The 23,957-nt window shown below is 37.4% G+C and overlaps 1 protein-coding gene across 1 annotated transcript in view; it reads right to left on the reverse strand.

Annotated features, from left to right (window-relative positions):
- Positions 1–10,140: 10,140 nt before the first annotated feature.
- Positions 10,141–23,957, reverse strand: part of LOC128857438 (LIM/homeobox protein Lhx5-like) — a 93,525-nt gene continuing 79,708 nt past the window's right edge. Inside the window, exons 3-4 of the mRNA XM_054093194.1 lie at positions 14,453–14,679; positions 10,141–10,286 (exon numbers count right to left, since the gene is read on the reverse strand). Of these exons, the coding sequence (XP_053949169.1) occupies positions 10,141–10,286; positions 14,453–14,679 (373 nt within the window). The remainder of the gene's footprint in view (positions 10,287–14,452; positions 14,680–23,957) is intronic.

Here is a 23,957-nt window from a genome sequence, read left to right on the forward strand (position 1 = left end):
CCGCGATTGCGGTTATTGCTGGTGTTCTTCTGCTTGCAGCAGTCAAATCTCTCTCTCGCTACTGCAGTGTTGCCTAGCTTTGGATATAAAATCGCACTAAAATGCCCATTTAAAGAAAATAAAATACCAAATTTTTATGGAATTACTTAAAGAACTTCGTATGCGTGACAAATTTCTGTGCAATTTGATTTATGAGTTTTTGGTTAAGAGAAACTCTTTTGTTAACAGAACGACTTTTTTGCTATTTTTGAGGTTATGTGACAAGATAAGGTATCCTTTTTGTAAAAATGTCGTTATGGTTTCTTTAGTATTTTCTGGTATTTTGTTTGCTTATTTTTACTATGAATACACCTCTTGATGCCCTATGTCCCATTAAGGCTTGAGGACCGGAAGTATTGATTACATGGTTTTATTTCGCATTTAGTAAATTCAAACGCTTTTTAAAATGTGTAAAGTGTTGAGAGAAAAAGATTTAATATTCTTGCATAACCGTAAAAGTAGCAAAAAATTTAATTTGCACTTTTAAAATAACAAATTTTATAAGAATCAACAAATTTCCATTAGCACTAAAATCTTCTCAGAGTGACCTTTTTTAACCTTCTTTTGTTTAATAATACAGTTTTTTTTTAGTTTCAGTAGATTTGAATTAAAAAAAGGAAACAAACACCAAACTTAAAAATTGTCGCATTTTGTGTGTAAAAAAGCACGAAGAGCAAATGGCTGGCAACACTGCACAACTCAGCTAATGTTAAGTCACACACTCTCTAATGGGCGCAATATTGTTTCTATCATTCTTGCCTTGCCCTACTGCTAGCTAAGGCTGGACAATTACAGAAGAATTGTTCTACTTTTACTTCATTTTCCTCGTCTCTACAACTTCTGCAGTACTCATGAAAAAAATACTCCTAGCCTAGAAGAGTGCCTACGTAACAGCCAAGGACCGGTAACATAAGCCACGACCTTCGAGAAACTCTCTCTTGAGAGGTTGAGCAATTCTCCCAACCATTTCTTATCTATTTACGGCTTTTTGTTGTTGTTGTTGTTGCAGCAGCATAAACATTCCCCATACTTACATACGGGGAATGCTGCTGGAGTGACAGGCCTTGGCCGGATATAAATCCGGGTCGTTTCGGTAACGTAGAACCGACTGTCGTGATAACGGTATATTCTATCTATTTATGGCTAAATTAGTCTGGTTTTAAAACACGTGTTTTCTTTTCTCTGTGACCTATTGGCCTCCTGGGGAATACAATTTTTTATGCTTAATTTGCAAGTTGCCATAGGAATTCCAATATTGCCTCCGAGAGCTTGATATCCTTTCTGGCTAATTTCCTTCAATACCTCTATTTTCCGGAACCCATGTAAGATTGACCTTCGAGACGGTACTAATATCATTTGAAGCTGCCAGGCATTCTTGAGCAATCTTGGATCTTAGTATAACTGCCTCCATTGATTTGATGGCTGCCTCGCTGCCCGAGAAGATATTTATCGTAGTTAAGGTGAAAAGTTACCTTTTTTATAGCTAAGACTTCTGCTTGGTAGACACTACTGTAGTCCGGAAGTACGACAGATAATTCCGTCCTAGTTCTTTTGAAAAAATTCCATAGCCTACTTTATTTTCTATCTTGAATCCATCCGTGTAAAAATTTATTTCCCTTCTTCTCCATGATTTTTGAATTTGCCACTCTGTTCTTGACAAGATGTTATCTTGGAGAGCCTGTCGAAGGTGGGCTTAGAGATAGAGTAGTTGATTTCTTGATTACAACCACTCATAGTAAGCCGAATCACCGTTTCTGCCATACCGCGAACTTTTAAGTCTAAGCGCTGAAGCGGCGGCAACGTGTTTTCCTACCAGATTTAGAGCAGGCAAGTTGACGAGTTGGAGGGTTAATTCGTTCCAAATTGTTAAACACTTTTTATACCTCAGATGTACGCACCTTTCGATTTCATATACCGCTTCAACCTAAGCTGGCGCAAGCTTTGCCTTCACCATACAAATAATTTATACCTGAAATTAAACCTTCACCATTTCCATAACTTTGTTATTCAGTTTAAAAAGTAGTAATCCCAATAAACCAGCAAATTTATTTATAGAAGCGAGCGTAGAATAGCATTTCTTATCCCGGTGAAAACAATTCTTGGCAAACTGTATTTCTAAGGCGCACATACTGGACAAAAATGTTGCTCATACGCCACCTCCTTGTCATTTAAGCACTTGTAAGCAACATAAACGAATGAATTTTGCTTTGAAGTAAAGCTAAACATATATACGCATACATATGTAATTTATATACATGTGTGTGTGTGTGTGTGTGTGTAATTTGAGTGTACCAGTATTTATTTGCATTTGTAGCAAGCAAATATTGTCTTTTCCTTCAATGAGAGGTTGATTTCTCACATTTCCTTCATTTCTACTCGTCAGGCATATTTTATTTTTCACACATAAAATTTGCTACGACTTTCAGCGCATAACTCTAACGCAATGAATATCTCATGAAAAAATAAGATTTCACACAGAATTATATTTTGTTTACCAACTTGATTATTTACATTTCGTCAGGGCAATTTTAGAGTTCACTCAAGCGCGACACATTACTCCAACGCCATTGCAACGCCGCCACACCAACACTGCATTGCATTCACTCTCGTTTGGGTATTTGTTTTTTTTGTTTTTATTATTTTATTTAAGGAATTGCCTGCTGCGACAACATAATTTTTCGTTTCATTGAATTTCCATCAGGCAAAAATGGAAAATGCAAAATTACGCCGGCAACGACGACAAAAGTAAATGTTGCCATACGACGATTAAAACTAGAACAAAGCATCGCGAATAAGTGATGTAAAACGCAATGTAATGGAAGATGGAAAATAAAGAGCGAAAATACGCAATGAAATATGAAGAGAAATGGTGAAGCCAAAAAAGAAATGGCACGCATAAGTTGAAAATGATGGGCAAATCGCGACTGAAGGAGTCTCGAGAGACAAATTTTTCGTTAAACGCTTGGCAAATATTTGGTTTACACAGCGAAAATACGCTGGCAAGTAATAAAGAAGCAGAGGGAGGAGAAGAGGATTGCGATTGGAGATGGATGGGTACTTCAAGCAGCATCAGGGCGGCCGTGAGACAGATACATATGCAAAGTAAATTGAGTAAATGCTTTTTGAATTTTTTGCACTTCTCAGTATTTTTAACGCAATTTTCCTTGTAGTTGTAGACAAATAAATTTTAAAGCTGATCGAGTTCGATGCGACAAAGCGCAAGGACGATGCAAGCACCGAGTAGATGCTTGTGAAAATAAATAAGTAGATATGTATTTTATAGGAATGAGGGAATGGAAACGACGCACACGCATACGCAAATTACAAGCAACACAAATACAGTGCGGCATAACAGCGGGTGCTGTAGCATATCGGAAGGCGCGAGCGCATCGTTATGTGGCTGTGTGCGCATGCAGTGAAGCTATTTAGCGAGTGTTGGTTAGAAGACTTAAATGTTGCTGAAAGTAAAAACACGAAGTTAGTACACACATACACGCATGCATACAAACAGGGAACACACACACAGAACACAACTGGTGCGCGCGGTGAGTTGCGAGTATTTAGCTTGCAGCTATTTAAATAAGGCAGTAGCACTGAACGTTTGGCGCGCATCTAAATTCACATGCATACATACATACATACATACACTAGCCAGCGCACAGAAAAATAAAAGCCTTCCTGGCAATAACAATACTTTATTTTAAAAAAAACACAATTATTTGATATTACAAAAATGTTGGCTGTGAAAGCATTCAGCTTTTATGCGGCAGTCGTTTTATTGGAATTAATTTTGTTTGTTTTTTTCAAACTAACGCAGTGGATCACAAATTGTTACGTTTGAAGCTTAAACACTATTTTGGCTTCAATTACTGGGCGGTGAAGCTCATAGCCAGCTACTTTGGTGGTAGAACGCAGAAGGTTAAGACTAGAAAATTAACATATCAGCCTAGATATGTGCACACTGGTGTTTGGCATGGGTCTATTCTTGGTCCACTTCTATTTAGTCTTTTTGTTAATGATGTTTTTAGCGTTTGTCAGTATGTGAATGTCCATGCGTATGCTGATGATATATCAGGTCAGTCCATAAGTTCGTGCGTATTTTACCCATAATTTCACTTTTGTACGACTTTTGCATACAAAAAATTATTCGCGGAATGTAACGGGACTATTTATATTTTCTTTGAAATATTGTGCATTCAACAAGTGATTTTAATCGCAGATAGAAGCGAGTGTTGTTAAAAATAAAATGGAATCTTCGTACGCGTATAAGAGGCATATTTTGCATTTTTTTTATAAAAGTGGTAAAAATGCAACAACTGCTGCTGCAGAAATAAACACTGTGGACGGAGAGAATGCCGTGAGTGTAAGGACTGCGAAAAAGTGGTTTTCAAAATTTCTTCAAAGTGGTAACTGCGACGTGGAGGATGCCCCGTCCTGCAGTCTTTAACTCGGACGCCTTGCACGAACTCGTGGAAGCTGAGCCACGATAGAGCCAGTCGATATGATAGCTCAGAGGTTAAATTCATCGCATGAAATAGTTCACAGGCACCTGGTTCAGTTGAGAAAGGTTTCAAAGCTGTGAAAATGGGTTCCGCATAGACTTTCCACCGCCAACCTTCAGCAGAGAGTGAATGTGTGTTCTCAGCTGCTACAACGGCTTGAAGAGGAAAGTTTTTTGAACCGTATCGTTACTGGTGATGAAAAATGGTTTCTTTGCAACAATCCTGTTCGCAAACGCCAATCGTTAGATAAAGATGAAACACCAGAACTGACCCCTAGAGATGGCCTTCACCCCAAGAAGATGCTCCTGTCTATTTGGTGGGAAATGGCAGGTATTGTTTATTATGAACTTCTGGAACGAAACCAGACGATAACTGCTGATTATTATTCCCATCAGCTATCAAACCTGAATGAGGCACTTAAAAAAAATTGATCGTCTTTAGTGAATAGACGCAAAGTTTTGTTTCACCACGACAACGCAAGACCTCATACCGCAAGACAAACATTAGGCAAGCTGAACGAGCTCGGATGGGAGCTAATGTCGCTTCCACCGAACTCTCCGGATATTGCACTTCTGATTATCACCTTTTCCGTGGACTCTAATCCCATATGAGTAACAGGAACTACTCCTCAAAAGAAGCTATAAAAAGGGATATCGAAGCGTATTTTGGCTCCAAGGACAAAGAATTTTTTAAGCAGGGAATTAAAAATTTGCCTAAACATTGGAAAGACATTGTAAATAATGAAGGAAGATATATTATTGATTAATAAATACTTTCAACATCTTTTTTATTAATTTAAAAAATGCACGTACTCATGGACTGACCTGTACTTGTCCAGTCGTATTGGTCTCGTTGAAGATTTATGTTTCAAAATAAATAGTCATTTGCCTGCTATTTCTGTATGGGCTAATGAAAAGGAGGAAGTTTCTGACACTTTCGGATTCTGAAGAATTTATTCAATAAGTGCAAATGATCGTTGACGAGGAACCTTCAGAATCAATGAGAACACTTGCGAGGCAGCTTAAGGCTTATTGAAGGACTTCTTCTTCGAGTTCTCCATTAACATCTCCGGTTTAAGTCCCATCTTATGTGCAATTATAGGTTATGTCGAAGCATACACGAGAAGAGCGAGTTATCTGATAAAAACGTCCTCTAAATAACATTAAGCGCCTTGAAGCGCCTGAGATGTTATAGTTTTTTTTGATTTCTGATGAAAAAAGTTTTGACTAAGGCCAAAATAATATCCTCAGAAATGACATGGTCTAATCTTACCGAGGTTCCTGTTGTCATGCACACAAAGTTTCTAGCCGCCGTTGTGGTATTAGGTGTTGTGAGCAACGAAGGTTTTTCCATGCCAGCACACGGCTTTACTCAAGGATTTCGATTGAATTCTGCTGTATATGTGGAGATTCTAAAGGCAGTAGAGAAACACTGGATTGATGTTGTATGCGGTAATAGCCCACACAGCCCGAAAGCGATGGCAACACAAGATTGGGTGGCTGAAAATTTTCATGGCCATATAACACCGAAATTATTGCTGCCTAACTCCCCAAACCTTAATTGCCTGAAGTACTACATATGAGATTTAGTTGAACGTGAAATCAATAAGCTTAACATCAGTTCTTCTCTGAAGGCTCCAATCAATACCATTCATGTTGACCACTTGAATATGGAGTATTTCATTCGGGCGTCCAATCGGACTCGGATCGAGGAGGTTATTGCAGCTAATGAAAATCTTATTGAATGATCTTATATATATATTTGCGTAAAATGTTTACTCCGATCCTCAAATCAAATCAAAACTTCAAATATCAAATCTTTAAAACCTCGAATATCAAATCTTCGAAACTTCAAATATTTAAAAGTTGAATGCGTTAGCTCTACCTATCTTTAAATACATGCAAGTACATACAGATGTTACAGTTATATAAATAGTAAAATCTTATTTGAGCATAGTTAGCATTCAACCGCAAGCCCATATGCCATACACACGCACAACCATACAGATAAATAATCGCTTATAAATCAAATGTCGTTACTATCGACGTGAAGCACCGCATATGAGCATAATTTATGTATAAAGGCAGAAAATACAAATGCACAAATATAACCATATTGAAAATATATTTACACACAAACGTGTGCGTGAGTGTATTTGTGTATGGTTATTGCATTAGCCTCCGGCTCTAATCCTTGCCGATGTTTTATGAATGTAACATGGCGCGGCAAGTGAAGTTATCCTCACGGAATACTGAATAAATATTCATGCGAATATGTATGTGTGTATGCATGTGTGTATTTATGTGCGTATGTATGTATAACATGCATTTATGTTTGAGCCTGCGTCATGTACACGCCTACGAGTGATTTATATATACTTTACATTTACTTTAATACACAAATGATACACAAATATTCCACGAAAACATTGGCCGAGGGATTCTAAAAATCTAAAGCCGGCCCTGTAAATATGGTAATATGTTTTACATACAAATATGCGAATGAGAGGGAATGCTGGAAAATATGCTGCCTCGAAAATTTAAAACTTCCTCTGAAAGAAGGGTTAAACAAATTTAACCCTTTAGTGCTTTAATTAATAGAGCTTTCAAAAAAATTATTTCACTGTGGAAATAGCTATATATTATATAACTATTACATTAAACTAAAAACTAGTTGTAAAATACACAAAACACTTGCAAAACAGAAAAAATATTAGCCGTCGAGAAAGATGAGTACAAGGTGAAGTCCAAAATAAACAAGACTGAGCTAAAATGGAAACGACAGGAGCTTTGTTCTGATAAGTTTGAGTTTATTTATTTAAAATATTCCCCTCTGGCTTCGAGGGCCTTATTTTGCTGTTTTTTGTATGTTCCATTAGTTGTGCGCTACAGGATGAAGAGACAATTCGGTACATTTTATAGTTTTTCTTTAATAAAGGCAAAAATGCAAACCAGGCTGATGAAATTGTGAAAGGTTTTTATGATGGCGGTGTTAAGAAAATGTCGTTATAATAACAGAAATAATCAAAGTTGACTGACATGTTAGTAGTCGCCCAGGAACTAAAGATCCACCATAAAACAATTTGCACACACATTTTCTGGGGATTTTTTCTCCCAACCTAAATATTTTTCAACACTGAAGGCAGCAGAATGTAGATGTTCAATATTTTAATTTCAAAAGTTAAGCCTTGATTCTAGAAATATTGTTGTTTAGCGCACAAAAAGTTCTTGAATGGGAACAAACAAGGCGAATGCATAGAAGATGACTTGAGTAGAGCAACTAAAATATTTACATTTACTTTGTTTTTGCAATGAGGTAGTTTGATCGTAGAAATTTCAATGTAAATGTAAGCAAAAACATAAGACAGCAAGAAAAAAGCAGGCCAATTTGACATTCAAGAAAGGTAATCATAACAAATATTTTCTTAGATATTAATTCTGCATTCATATTACAGGAAAAGTGTGTGTCCGTAGCCGCTTTGATCTGTTGTTGCTTATTATAAAATGTATTATCGAATTTTTAATGCGTATTGCTGCCATAAATTTTTACAACCAGTATAGACGTTTACGGGTTTCCTCAAACTGTTTATTACTAGCCGCAAACAACGCATTGCTTCTCTCTGCCTTTCCTTCATATCGTTAATAATAATTAATCAAACCGAAAACCTTAAAATATTCCCCCAAACAAAATATAAGAAGAACAACCTTTCGAAATAGTCTTAACAGCTGACTGTCAATTTTGCAGCTAATCTGCCATATGTGAATGAGTACATATATTAATTTTTGTGGATTTATTGCTAATCACTACATATGTGGACGTACTTTTAGAGATAACTTATTTCTACGAATCCAGTCAATCACGTTACATCTGTCACCCCTGGATCCCTTCTGCAAATACTCACTGACCTGTTCCGCTTTAACGCTCAGAGCGAACACTCAGAGCGAGCGCTCCCTAGCAGACTGTCACACATGGACATTTAACCATCTTAGACTCCTATATGGATGTACTCAGGGTTTGTGATTGTCACCCTCCCATTATCTGCTTCGAAAGGAATTTCTCAGTGAAAATCTCTTTAAGACTGGAATGGCTTGAAGAAGAACCATCACTCAACACACCCGTTAAGATCTATACGGACGGATCTAAAGTGTATACCGATGCAGGATCAAGGTAAAAGTGCGAAGAGCTTTTTATCAGTGAATCCTTTTAACTATCAGATCACTGTAGTGAGTTTCAAGCGGTAATAAACGCTATTCATGAAGCCTTCAGATGGTTAGAGATAAACAGAATATAAACAACAAATATCTGCATTCTATCATACAGCCAAGCTGCCCTACAGGTCCGGGATATATTCCAAATGACATCAAGGGGAGTCCTTACATTAGCGTCAATTTCTTAATGAGATGGCTAAACAGTATCGTATTATCTTATGCTGGGTTCCAGGCCACAGACATATACCGGGCATTGTAGGGCTGACCAACTTGCAAGAGGAGATATCTGTATGCCAAACATAAATAATTTTATGGGGGTACCTCTCGCAACTTGTAAGCTTCTTCTTATGGACGCACTAATCAATTCTGTAACTCACAGATGGATTTGTGCCAATAGCTATGAAGTTGCTAAGCAAATATATGTATATAAATATATATATTTCCTTTAGCTCGTGTTCGGACGTAGAGCCAGAACAAAATTATTGAAATCATTTCGATTGTGAGCAAGTGGTTTTAAGGAACTCCAAGTATAGTTTGAGTTTAATAGATCCGTATCCACCATGCATCGCCGAGAGGTCTTTGGTGTTCCACGGTTCCTTGCACCTTGCGGTTTCTATCACAGAGCAGCCCTGTAAACTTCGTCGGCATCTTTGCGCACAGTGTGGCCTATCCAACTAAATCGTATGCGTTTGATGATGAGCTCGTTTGGGAGTTCATTGGTCGAAATAAGCAAATCCTGGTTTGCTGAAATGCTATTGTAGCGCACTTCACAGGTCGTCTCAAAAAGGTGTGATTTGATTAGAATGTAACCTAAAAGAGATCTACTTATATCTTAGTGAATCAGACCTGAAGTCACGCGCCCTCGTCGTTGTTCTTATGCGATTAGCGCCGTAGCAAAACGAATGATTGAAAAGCATTCTTCTGATACTAAGTAATTGCTGACAAAAAACACAAGAACAAAAACAACAACAGCAAATTATTTATTTTAGCAAATTGTTTACAAATCACTAAATTCCGATTTATTAGTGAGTCAGCGCTAGCGACAAGCGACCAGCGAATGATCAGGCCATAAATGGCGGGTAGCAAATTTTATTATCGAATTCCCCAAGTATTATTTAACAAAATTGCATTTAAATACACCATGTTGGGTAACAAATTGCACAAACAATGGGGCTCAGCTAAAATGCTACAATATTTGTGCTTATCGTTGCACGGACTAATGCCAAAGGAAAATAACAAAATAGCAAAATAGCAGAATAGATAAAAAGCAACAAATTGCAATGATACAACAACAAACAAAATAAGACAACAACAATGCAATGACGCCGACAGCAGATGCTGCCTAAATTGCTGTTGCTGTTGTTGTTGTTGTTGTTGTTGTTGCTAACAATTTACATTGTCGTCGTTGTCATTTCGCTGCGGCTGTGCGGCAGCAGTTGCTGTTGTTCATGGCTTATTGCTTGTTTGCGGTTGTTGTTGTTGTTGTAGTTGCTGTAGCTGCTGCGCTTTTGTTGTTGCGTTGCATATTTTGCTGGCACTGTAAATTTCTAACATCGCATTATGCAGTTCAAAATGACAAAGCACAGCAAATGCACTTGGCTTTTATTGCGCTTGCTGATGCTGTCGATGATGTTGTCACTATTGCTGTTTTGTTGTTGTTGTTTGATATATTTTGTTGTTGCTATTCGCCATGGCATTTCGCTTGCATTGCACACACACACATACGTACACCCATTACGTTTGCGACATTAACATAAAACAATAGAAAATTATTAGTAAATTCATAGAATACAACAATGATAACACTAAAACAACAATAACAACAACAAGTGCAGCAATTACAATGTACTTTAAATTGCTTGTGTTGTGACTGCAAATTTTGTAGCCAGCAAACAGCTTTGAGCTGTGTTCGTTGTTGCTACGCTTATAGATAATTTTGTTTTTGCTTTTGTTGCTATTGTTGTTGCTATTTATGTTCCTTTATACTAATGTACATGTAAGTCAGCTAATTAGCATACACATTGCAGCTTCGCATGTAGCGGCCATCCCCAGCCTTTGCCTCCAACTCAGCCTATTTTTCAATGAGCAGCAAAATGGATGCACGTATAATTGCATCTAAAGCACCAACAACAATATTATCACATTTGCTATTTTGTAAATTAGAATTTATGACCAACGCTGGTATTGATATCTCTTTGCAATCGCATCACCTATCAGCGTATGCAGCAAGCGCTCGATATGTATGTGTGCATGTATGTATGTATGTATGTAAGGGTATGTGGGCATGTAAGAGTCAGTTGTCATGGACACTTGCAGCTGTTGTACGCTTACATTACCATTGACAAGCTAAACAATCAATTTGTATCTCTGATATATTTTTGGTCAATGCAGTGCTTGAAGGCTTTGCAACGGAAATAAGATGTGAGGAAGAGATCGTTGTGGCAGCATGTGGCAAGTTTGAAGACTTAAAAATTGTGTACTTAAAATACGGCGCAAGCTGTTTAACTATTTAATTCTCTCTAACTATGTGTTGTTGTTGTTGTTGAAGTGGTTGAGTATTTCCACTGAAATAATCCTAATTAGGGACCAGCACCGTCCTCGTATAATGATGTTTTTTTTGTTTTTGTTTTTTTTTTGTTCTAAGTCAAATCCATTTAGTGAGGTCCAAGTATAACAGCAGATCCTTTATTTCGATGTCTGAGATCTCATTAACTTGCTGCAAGAAAGGCTTGCCAAAGGAGCGGAGTCGTGCCCTAGCTAGCCCTGGACATTCACATAAGTAGTGGAAAAGACTTTCCTTCGCTCCTTCCGCTTAACAGCTCCTGCAGATAGGATGGAAGGGTAGATTGAGTCTAGCTGCATGATCCCCTGCTTTCCAATGACCTGTAAGCGTTGCAGTGATGCGTGAGATGTTTTGCTGAGAACATCCTAACAGATCGTTCGTCCTTTGGATTTTGTATGACGGCCATGTGTTTTTTGTTGTAATACACGAAATTAGTTGCTTCCATCCTCTTTCGGCTAAAGCATGATAGTGGGAAGCAATGCATGCTTTTAATGTATTGAGTGGGGTGGAGACTGCCACCGCCTCCGCTAAGTCTAGTGTCGAACCTTTCCTTGCTAGCTCAACCGCTATCTCACTTGCCCGTATGTTTCTGTGACCGGGAACCCATATCAGAGTGATTTCAAGCCAATGACTAAGCATTTCCAGCTCAGCTCTACACTGTAAGACTAGTTTGGAATCCAAAGTCTTTATAGCCGCTTGACCGTCTGAGAAGATAGCTACTCTTGCACCAACTTCCTTGTAGAGTTTTAGTGATTTGCATGCTTCTCTGATCGCTAACAGTTCTGCCTGGAACACGCTGGCATAGTCAGGAAGACGAATTGACTGAGATAGGTTGAGTGGCTCCGAATGGAAGCCAGCTCCCATACCACAGTTCATCTTAGAGCCATCTGTATAGATTTCGATATCGTATCTTCCAATCACCTTCCCTTTGCTCCATTCGACTCTCGGTAGAAAACGTACCTTAAAGTCTTTCTTGAAGTTAAGGTCGGGGACTGTGTAGTCTGATCTGCTTTTGAGCAGCGAGAGTCCCTGTAGGAGAATCTTACTGTGACCGTACGACCTTGTTGTCCAGCTTCCTATGCTAACTAAGTGTAATAAAGTAATATTTTTGTGACAGCGGGTTTTAAAAATTTTGTGCAATTCGATAAAAAAAGTTTAGGATTTTGAAAGCGAATAAACATCTTAATTTTCAGTGATGGAGTCATTTATACAAGGTGGGGCAAAATTAATCATCCAATTGCTTCCGAATAATTTTTTTATTTAATTAAAAAAAAAAAAATGATTTTGAGGGATAGAGCCACTTATACAAGGTGGCACAAAATAAATCATCCAATTTTTGCTTTTTATTAAATTGAAAAGGTATTTCATATTAAATATAGTATGTAATAAAGAACAAAATAATTAGTGATTAAAATCCCTTATAAAAAATCGAAAACCGAAAAGTGCTAAAAAATAGTTCCAACCCATACCCAGCGAGGGTAGCCACAGTTGGAATTAATTGCTGTTGAATAGTTGGAATCTGCTTTTTGCTTTTAACTCTGCAAATTTTAACAGCTCCGAAAGCTGAAAAACAGGTAATACAAGGGGGCGCAAAATTAATCACCCCATCGAAAGATGGGTGTCGCAATTATATTTGACTCAATCACTGGCGCTGCTAATCACATTTGAAGTATGCAGCTGTAGTCAAAACAGTTGAAAGCCAATAAATATTTGCCACAAGGAAGCCATAAACAAAGTTAAGATTCTACTCAATTCCACCCAAAGAGCATCGTGTGGGCATCAGGAACATCAGCCGATATTGGTGTTCTGCCCAGAATAAATAGTTTCTATGGATAAAAAAAATGTCGAAAGCGTCGTTACCAATGACGAAACATGGACTGCTGAATATAGCATCGAAGCGACGACAAGCCAAGCCCAAAAGCTTTCGCTAAAGTCAACACAAAATCAAGATGTGTTTACCATTTTTTATTAATTCAGCATTACACACTTTTTCCACTAACAGGATCGCAGTCAGACCATCTAACCCGTAATATTAGTATGGGAGAAAAAAATCCATTATTTTTACGATAGATGGCTGTAGTAATCGATATCTCGTAAAGTATCGATCAACCAATTTAAAGTTTATGGTCGTTGCCAAGTTGGCATTTCACACTAAAAAAAATTCTTATGCTGTTTTTTGTTTGTTCCATTCAGTTGTGAGTTGCAGGGTGTTAACAATGGAAGCTAACAAACACAAAATTCGGCACATTTTAAAGTGAAATTATGAATGGTGTTTATGGCGCCGATACAGTAACAGTTAATTGCGTGCAATTTCGGTTTCGTTGATTCCGTTCAGGCATTTTTGATGTTAAAGAAAATGTCGAGAAAACCACAGAAATGCCTCAAGTTAACCGGCATGTTAGTAGTCCTTGCATCATCGGAGGAGCAAAAAATCGCCCATTAAACAGTTTCAAACCATTTGCGTATAAATTTGATGCCAAAATAATGGATTTATTTTTCCACAAACTAATATATAACTGGCGCTCACACCTTTCATTGTGTGTGATGCCGAGCTCGTCCTCTAATTTGTGGTGTGCGTCTTGAAGTGGTCCCACAAATGGAAGTACCTACAATTTCAAGCCATGTCTGAACCGCAAATGATTTTTATGATGAGTTTTTTTAAGACAGAAATACATTCATAGTTAGTCATCGTCCGCCGAGGGTCAACCGCTATTAGAAAAATCTTTTTCTATCATTTAATGTTTCGTGCCCAGAGTTTCGAACTCATACACTTTTTCTTCATTTTTGGTCTTTCACCGAGATTCGAACATACGTTCTCTCTGAATTCCGAATAGTAGTCAAGCGCTAACCCTTTCCGCTACGGAAACTGCCCGTTAGATTAATGGCCTACAACGTTTTTGTTTGTGGCATCCGTAAGACAGAAACCAACGTCTATTTTACATGTTTGTAAGTGTTAAGAAATGAGTTATCTTATTAATACATATAAACACTGGATGTAACTTGAGCTTCAAATCAATTTCGGCTTTTGTTCTGCCATTTTTACTCTTTCCAGCCCTTTACCATTTTTTATAGAATTTATCATAGTAGTCATATTTTGACTCCAATTCCCAACATAATTTTATGGAAATTCTCCTACTTACCACTCAGTGAATTATGCCCACAACCAGGCGCTTTACCAAGCAGATAATCGTCTTTGCAGATGAATTTATTGTCGTCCAGCACATAGAGTTGTTCGCCAGTGCTGAGCTGTTTGCGGCAGATGCAACATGTAAAGCAATTGAGGTGGAATACTTTGTCGCGCGGCTTACGTACGAGATCGGAGGGGGCGATGCCTTGACCACAGCCACTGCATTTGGTGCCGAAACGCCTGTGAAGAAAATGAATGAAAGAATAAACATTAAAAATAAATAAAATAGCAACGCATTTAAGCTCAAAATACTGCAGACGCTTGAAATGTTACATTGGAGGTGTTACAAAATACGAAGCCATTCGAACACTTACATAAAACCCTACGTTTAACATTCTCGTCAGTATTTCGGATTCCACATAACTTATTTGCAATTTTATCATTATTACTATTTATTTATTAAATTATAAATTAATATGTTTACAGCACTAGCTACCAGGGCTATCGGCTAATAGCTATTTTAACTTATACATTTGTAATGACGTACTAAACTTGGTTTCACTTCGAATAAAGGCATCCAACAGCAAGCATAACAAAAATCGTCCAGCCTCTGATCAACATCGAGAATGAATTTTGCTTTGTTCTTAATAAAAAATTCTATTCGCTGGAACAAATAATATCCCAAATTTCATCATTTAGAGTCACAATATATCTCTCAATGAGCAGGCCTGCCGAGGAAAGTTATTCAGCAAAAATGAATACAACTTACGATAATATTTAGTTCTACATATATGTATTTTGGCCCTGTGAAGTTTGGCTTTAATTCCACTTTTCTCCAAGAAATAGAGACTGTAGTTAAGGTTTTTTTCTTTTTGAAATGAGTAAAGTAATGAAGTAATTTATTTGTTAATTATATTTATTTATACTGCTCTCGCACACACAGTCGACATACACGTCTAGTACGAAGAGGCTGCTCCGGGTTGGATAGAGGTACTTAGATTAAAAATATCCCATTCAACGGACTAACAGCAATCTAAATTATTGTCTTGAGTTTACTCAGGAGCAATTCAGTAAATAGAACCAAGTGTTTTGGAAATTTTTTGAAATTTGAAAAAAACGCGAACCAAGCAGCTCCGAAAGTAAAGGGTGGTTAAGTCTGAAGGGCCGGTACTCATTTTGAATAAAATACAATTTTTTCAAGAAATTATTGTTGTTTCTCTTTATTATGATAATATTGGTATAGCTCAATCTTGCATGGAACAAAATATCGGCCAAATGGCCGCCGCGGCCTTGGCGGCGCACCTCCATCTGATGGTCCAAATTTTCGATGACGCTGAGGCATAATTGAGGTTCTATGCCGTTAATGTGCCGAATTATTTCATCCTTTACTTCTTGAATTGTTGCCGGCTTATTGATGTACACATTTTCTTTCAACTAACCCCAAAGAAAGAAGTCCAACGGTGTTGTTGACGTGTAGGTGTGGTTCACATTCAACATCGGAATTTAACCACCCTTTAACAGGGTAGATAGTCAAGAGAGAAAGTATAAAAGTGACAGGGACAAAGGGATTGAATAGAATAGACACAGAGACAGAGATAGCTAGTTCAGTGAGAATTTTCCAGATACTTCAGCAAATTTGAAAAAATTCTCCAGTTTGAGAGAAAGAATTTGACTCTTTTTGATGACATCGGAACACAAAATTCATAACCTTGCTCTAGCAAAGGCAGGACACTTACAGAGAAAATACTCAGTACTATTGGCCTCCTATAAACCAGACAGGCAAATCGCGTCCTCAGTTATTCTATTGGTGGTCATATGCTGACTTCCTGGGTTGTGTTCTCAAATAATACCAACCATTAACCTAACGTCTTTCCTACCAAGTTCTAGAAGAAAGTTCGACAGTTTTCTGTTCGAGCTTGTCACTAAACACTTTTCGGTTCTGAAGCATTCTAGGCCAGACCATCGCTCTTTATGTAGGTAAATTGCAACCACAATCGCTGATCCAATTCATGATTCCTGTAGAAGTGATTCCGATTATTGGCTCTGGTCACTGTGATCTGCAGTTAGCCAATTCATAGGCAATTTCATTTCCTTGAATACCACGGAGTTCTGGAACCCATATAAGTACGACCTTATTCTGTTTTGCAACAGAATTAAGCTTCTTCTTACATTCTTGTCGAATCTTTGCATTCCCCAGAGCCTTCAGTGTAACCTGACTGTCATTAAAGACTCAAATCTGTCTCCCGCTCCATATCCCCTCGATTCCAAGGTTTTTAAAAAAAAGTTAATGGATGATCAGACTGGCGGTACTTTTTCCAATAGTGACAGATTTTTGTGACAGATCACGCTTGACTACTGTCAAACTAAATATATCATTTTGTTAGTAATCATTGGCATTTGATCATGGATATTTTACGCCTCAGCAGCGTTTACTAGTCCTACAATTCCATTACGAAAATCGACCCTCTGTGAAAAGTGTTCATTACGCGCTCAGGCCAACTTATGATTTTTGACTTAACGGCTACATCCATAATCAAAATTGTCATTCTTGGGCTGAAAAGCAACCCGAAGACATTGCAAATATATTGATAACAACCGCTTGGTGCGGCCTGTGAGCTGGAGGCACCATCGGTCCATATTTCTTCAAAGACGTGACTCTACGGGCCATGATAATCGATCTTTTCATGCCGGAAATGGAAGCCCGGGATTTCCATAATATTTGTTTCCAACCAGACGGCGCTACTTGCCATACAGTCTGCGAAACATTTTATTTACTGAATCGTCGTTTCGGTGAGCAATTTTCCTCTCGTCTTGAACCAGTGGATGGGCCACCAAGATCTTGTGATATCACACTCTTGGACGTTTATTTGTAAGGATACGTGAAGTCTAAATGCTTTGTGAATAAACCAGCTTCGATTGAGGCATTGGAAGCTAGCATGACTAAAGTTATTCACGAGTTCCCGACCGAGGTCCTCCAGCGAGTCATTCAAAATTGGTGTTTACGGAGGACCGAAATACAGTCGGTTGCGGCTAACATTTAAAAGCGATTATCTTTAAAAAATGTCGTGAATGCTTCTACACAAAAATAATAAAGATTGCCCATAGTGACGAATAGTTTTTGTCTCAATAGTAAATGTAGGAGTCTTTAAAATTTTTCGAGTTTTTCTATTATGGGGTTAGGGGTAGTCAGAATTTTCAAAAAATTTGATTTTTTTTACATTTTCTTAAAGTATAATATCTTAAAAATATTGTGTGAAAATTTGAAGTGAATCCGACAAATACTTTTCGAGTTATTCAACAATTAACAATGGGCGCTCGGGCGCTCCGGAGTAGATAGCAAAACCTTAAATGCGTTTTTCTGAAAACTAAGTTTTTTAAACTAGTGATCAGTGTAACTTAAAAACCGATTGGTAGATTTCAATAAACTTTATACTGCTTTTGAAAAATATAAAAAACTCATGACTGATCGAAGGATTTTTTTTTCAAAAATTTCGATTTTTTTTAAACACTTAATTAACGGTTTTTATCTCGAAAATCTGAAAAATATTTCCATATTGTTAATTTTGAAATCAAAGCATCGATCAGGCACAAGATTATCTATTAATAAAAATAATTTCTCTTGTCCGATTGGTTTTAAATGAATCTTTAAAGACTTGTGATGATCACCGCAAGGGACTTCTGTAGAAACCGGCTGCACACAAATAGCGATAACTTTTACAATCAATATTTTTTTTTTTTGAAATTTTGCTAAAGTTAAGTCGAGACAGGATGTATTAATACCATGTTTTTACTTTTGTAAAATAAAGCAAGTGATTGGCAAAAAAAATTATTTAAAATCAGCATTTTTTCGGGCCTCTGACTACCCCTCACCTCTTATACAAATATTCCTGCGCCTAAGCGCATTTTCTGCTGACCAACACTTCGCTCCGGCTCTGAAAGTACTCGATGCAGTACCAGCTGGTGGTAGTAGAGGAAGAGGAAGGCCTCCTCTGCGTTGGAAAGATCAGGTGGAGAAGAACTTGGCTTCACTTGGTGTGTCCAATTAGCGCCGGTTAGCGCGGGAAAGAAACGACTGGCGCGCTTTATTAAACTCGGCCAAAATCGCGTAAGCGGTTATCGCGCCAATTAAGAAGAAGAAGAACACTTCGCTATATTTTCGTATTTTGATGTTGCCTTTATTCATGCCAAAAATCTATCACTAACCTAAAAAAGTGCGCAATAAAATTAACAACGAATGAGATTCTCTTCATCTGATTATCAACACTCTTCGGATATTTTGTATGTTTTAGCTTCCTAGCTTTTCCAAGCTTCCTACTTTTGATTTATTATATTGTATTTTCTTTACTTTTTTATGCGCTATTTTCATAAACTTCAACAGATCGGTGCTTGCTTACAACGTAAGTAATTATCCTTTACAAAAATAGTTTCAATAGTGCAAAAAAGGAAACTTACGTACAAAGAATTGTTCAGCTCATACAAATCAAATGACCTACAAAGGATACCAACCAGTTATAAATGTTGATTTATCGCGAATATATTTTTATTTGATTGCTTTATACCGTTAGGCCGCACAGTGCCACAAAAGTGATAAAGTGAAAAAAAATTAAATTTAAAACAAAGCAAAAACCTAGAAATAACGGTCTTCTATACACAGGAAGACCAACTACACCACATCTTCACTTGAGATCACAGCACAGCACAACACATCAAAGCATCACAACATCAATTCAACTCAATCAAAGCTGAATCAAATGCAGTCGTAAAGCAAATGCTATAAAAAGAAAGGAATCAAACAAAAACAAAAAACAAAAAGAAAAATAAGTGCAAAAAACATCTGTCTGTTAGTGGAATGAGGAGCATTAAAATGCAAAAAGAAAATTTTTTTATAGCAAGATGATTGAGTGTGTGTGTGTGTGTGAATCACATTTTAATTGAAGCGAAATGCAAATGAAATTGAACTAAGGTAAAAAAGGAATTGAAGTGCGTCAACGACAAAGAACATCATCATCAATGATTGGAATTTCTCCTGTCTCAATTACAATCACAGCAGCAGAAAAAAAAAGAAACAACAGGCACAGAGCAGCGCCGCAATCACAGTTGAGCACAGTTGAGCACGAAGCGGAATCACAGTCAACATGCCACCACACGCTGCAATCACTGCTGCGTCTGCCGCCTGCCTGACTCCTGCCCTACCACAAATAACAATCTGTCAATGACAATCACAACAAGGTCTCAAAACAATATTTGTTCTGAATTGTGGGTGTTTTTTTCGTGTTTTTTGCCGTCCTATTACGTACATATAAAAACGCCTTCACTGGTTTACAGCAATGGCGGCGGCGGCGATTGACTGCTGCATTGATTAAGTCACCACTGTGTGCTGGCTCGTATAGGTACAGTGCAGCCCGGTGGCTGACGAGGTGACAGATTGCCAGCGAATTCATTTGTGAAATAACAGTAAATGGAATTTGTAATAGCTGAAAAAAATTCAAAACTTTTATGCGAAAATGAGAAATGAGAAAATCCAAATCAAAGTCAATTGGAAGCACAATAAGGTGCGCTGAGGCAGTGCAATGCAGTGCGGCAGGTAACCTTAAAAGCTGTAGGAAATAGTTGGCGGCGTGTTTTGTAATTAAGCGAGTAAAGAGAGAGTGGCGGCTGGCAGTGCCAATTGCAGCTAGCTGTCACATTTCGCATGCCTTTCTATTTCATTTACTTTTTTAGCGCATTTATTTGTTGTTGTTTCTACTATTTTGAATTTTTAAATTTTTGTTTATTAATTTGCTTACACTTGTTGCTTTGTGTTCTTAATTGTTTTTGCGCTGCTGTTGCCTGCTCAACATAACTGCATAACTGTTTTTCACACACCTTTCACTTGGTTTACGAGCTTTTTCGAGTTTTTCAAATTACTTGAGTGGCTAGCAAATTGTTTATTAGTTTTTGGCACAATTTCAATCTACACATGCACACATACATAAGTAAATGTACCCTATGATCAAAAAGTACCGGGAAGGTGATGCTGGCTGTTTTCTTCGATTGCCAAGGCGTAGTGCACTATGTGTACCTTCCATCGGGTCAGACAGTCAATAAAGAATATTATTTATCCGTTTTGAAACGTTTCAGAGATGCTGTACATCGCAAACGGCCGGAAATGTGGGCAAACAGTTCTTCGATTTTGCAGGATGATAACGCGCCATCGTACATAGAAGACTGGATTAAACGTTTGGTTAAGGGGTTATATGGGTTTCGTGGGTTCAAAAAATCGATTTTTTTGGCTTATTAATTTCTACAACGTGTCGAGAATATTCTCCTAAATTTTCAAGTCGATCCGAATAATAGTTTTGGAGATACAGCCTTGGAAGGTGTGCGCTCCAAGCCACTTTTATTGTTCCTCAAAACTTTAAACGCGTTTTTCTCGGAACCGTGTCTTCAAAGTCGGTTGTCAAATGTTCTCGAAAACTATTGTACTTAACCGATCTTGATGAAATTTTACACAGATGTTCGAGATACAATTTACTCGTGCTTGAACGAAGGATTTTTTTTTTCAATTACAACTATTTAAAAAAAAAACAAAATGCCAAGCAAATTTGACCGAAACTTTATTTTTTTTTGGAAAAATGTCTGCCAAAATTTCAATTTTTACTTTTTTTTTCTTTCCTTCGTTCAAGCTCGAGTTTGTGGTCTTATCTAAGACACTTATTTTTGTTTTTTCAATTTTGATGATCCTGTTATGGCGTTGTCAGCACCTGTTTTTCGAGGAGTCACCGGAAATGACGTCACAATGGAGGAGTTTTAATTTTTTTTTTTTGAAAATTTCAGAAATTATTCTTTAAATATGTATCTATAGACAGAAAAAAGTTTGAACTAAATAATTAATTTTTTACATAGAAAAAAAATATTGAAAATAGGGATTTTTTACCCGACGAAACCCATGTAACCCCTTAAACGTTGTTTGTTGCTTCAGACGGGTCATATTTTCAAGGAGATACAATAAATTTGCCCGAAATTTAGCTCTGTTCCGTTTTATTTAAACCTTTCCGGTACTTTCTGATCATAGGGTATGTATGTACACATTTCCTGTTGTTTGCAGGTATTTTCATCAAAATTTTCTATTTTTCGTCTCTTCCTAAAATACTTATTTTAATTTTTTACTTTTTTAAATAAATATGAGATGGGAACTTTTTATCTTTCACACTTGTAAATACATTTTACATTTTCGAAATAAAAAAAAAATTATTCGAAACTTTTTCTGTTTCATATTTGAATTTTTTCAATTCTACCTAATCACCACATTTTATAATTTTTGCCTTTTCAAGTCATTCAAAAAAGTAATTTTAATGCAATGGCTTCCCTCAAGGAGTACTTCATGCTTTAAGCTGCATTAGTGGTGCCGTAGCCATAACGACATAGTCCTAACGCATAGCCATAGCCGCAACATTACATGAATTGTCGAATAGTCATGCCGTAGCCATAAACAGCTGATATTGAATTAGAATCAATGGCAACATTTGAATTTTGTCATAAAAACATGGATAATTTTCTACTAAGTCAATTAATTGTTCGTCGTTCATTTCTAACATTCAAATTTGTATCCCAAATATAAAAACAAATATTTCACAGCTGCTTATGGTTATGGGGAAAGACCAAAATTCAGTAGATACATACAGCTACACTTATGGCTTTATGGTGCGGCACCAGTAATCGTTTACAGTGATGGTCATACATTCTGCGGAAAAAATATCGGGAATTGTTCATTTAAAAAGTGGGCATTACATTTCTAAATTTCTTTTGCTGGAATATTGGTACAACTGTAATGTCACAAAGTTTGAGCGTGATCTGTCAATTAGCTTGTTTTTGGCATTTAATTATATCAGCCAACCGCAGGTGTGCTCTGCGATTTTCACTATGGATAAAAATATCGAACAAAGAATTTGTCGTACATTTTGTGTTTTCAACGGGATTTCGTGTCTAGAATTGCTGAAAAAGTTACAGGAAGCCAATGGCGAGTGTGCTTTATCAAAACCACAGGTCAACGAGTGGTATAAGGCTTTTGCAGAGGGCCGAAAAGTGGAAGATTTTCTCCAATCTGGCCACCCATCAACGTCTTCAATAGATGAAAACGTCGACAAAGTCAAGGAAATGATGCTGGGAAACCATCATTTAAGTTTGAGGGGGTTAGCTCGTGACATTAGCGTGTCTCACGACTTAATTTGCAACATTTTACACCATCAATTAGGCATAAGGCGCGTAGCTGCTCGACTCGCTCCAAGAGAGTTTAATTTCTTTCAAAAAATTCATCGGAAAAAGGTGGCTGAAGGCATGCTTGAGCAAGTGACAAGTGAGTTCGGACACAACATTTATCCAGCTTATCATAATAGTCTCAACCAGTGATGCAACGTGGGTATATGAGTTTGACATGCATACTAGTCAACCCGTCAACAGGCGGCGGAATGGCGCTATCCACATGAGCCGAAACCCAAAAAGCCACGTCAAAGTCGGTCAAAAGTTAAATTCATGCTACTCGTTTTCTTTGATTATCTTGGTGTTGTGCACTCGGAATTCATTCCAAATGGTTCTAAGGTAAATAAGGAAATAATACGGAAGTTATGCGACATTTGAGAGAGAATGCGCGTAGGACACGACCCAACTTGTAGAAAGAAAACTCATGGATCTTGCACCATGAGCTTTGTGAGTCGGTGCATTCACAAAGCTCATATTGTGAACACTTTTTTGACCAAAAACTTGACAAATGTCTTCAAACAACCATCGAATTCACCGGATTTAGCCTCTTGTGACTTTTTCCGTTTCTCACAACTTAAGTTGTCATGCCGCTTTGAGTCGATAGAGGCCATTAAAGAGAATTCGCTGAAGGATCTGAAGAGGACCTTTTCAAGCGCGTTTAAATGGTGCTTTGATGACTGGACTAATTGACTACTTTTTTGACAGAATGTATGTTTGATCAGAACAGCTGATTGCTATGGTTACGGTTATGCCATTAATTGCAGCTTTATCTTTATAGGCCAGCAATACATTACATTTTTCGTTCGAATTTGTGGAAAAGTGGTAAAGTGAAGAGTTTTTTTTTTGGTTTTTGAATTATTTTTTTATAAAAATAACGTTTATATTACAACAACTACCTTATAAAGCAAAGTTTCGAACGTTGTATAAAATATGTGAAAAATCGGCAAATGTCCATTTTATGGCTGTAATTGGATGGTATTGATCTGGACAACGTGTATTTTCAACAAGACGGCGCTACGTGCCACACAAGCAAAGAAACTATTGATTTTTTACGGGAAAAGTTTCCGGAACGTGTTATCTCTCGAAGCGGTGATCACAATTGGCCACCGAGATCTTGTGATTTAACACGTTGTGACTTTTTTCTTTGGGACCATGTGAGAGAGAAGGTCTACGCCAACAGCCCAGGGTCGATTCAAGACCTCAAGGATGGAATTCGTGAGGCTATCAAGGACAGAGGGGAGACATTCGGCTATGGAAAATTTCATGAAAAGGATATTGTC

The sequence above is a fragment of the Anastrepha ludens genome, chromosome 3 (assembly GCF_028408465.1).
Source record: "Anastrepha ludens isolate Willacy chromosome 3, idAnaLude1.1, whole genome shotgun sequence".
Classification (NCBI taxonomy): Eukaryota; Metazoa; Arthropoda; class Insecta; order Diptera; family Tephritidae; genus Anastrepha; species Anastrepha ludens.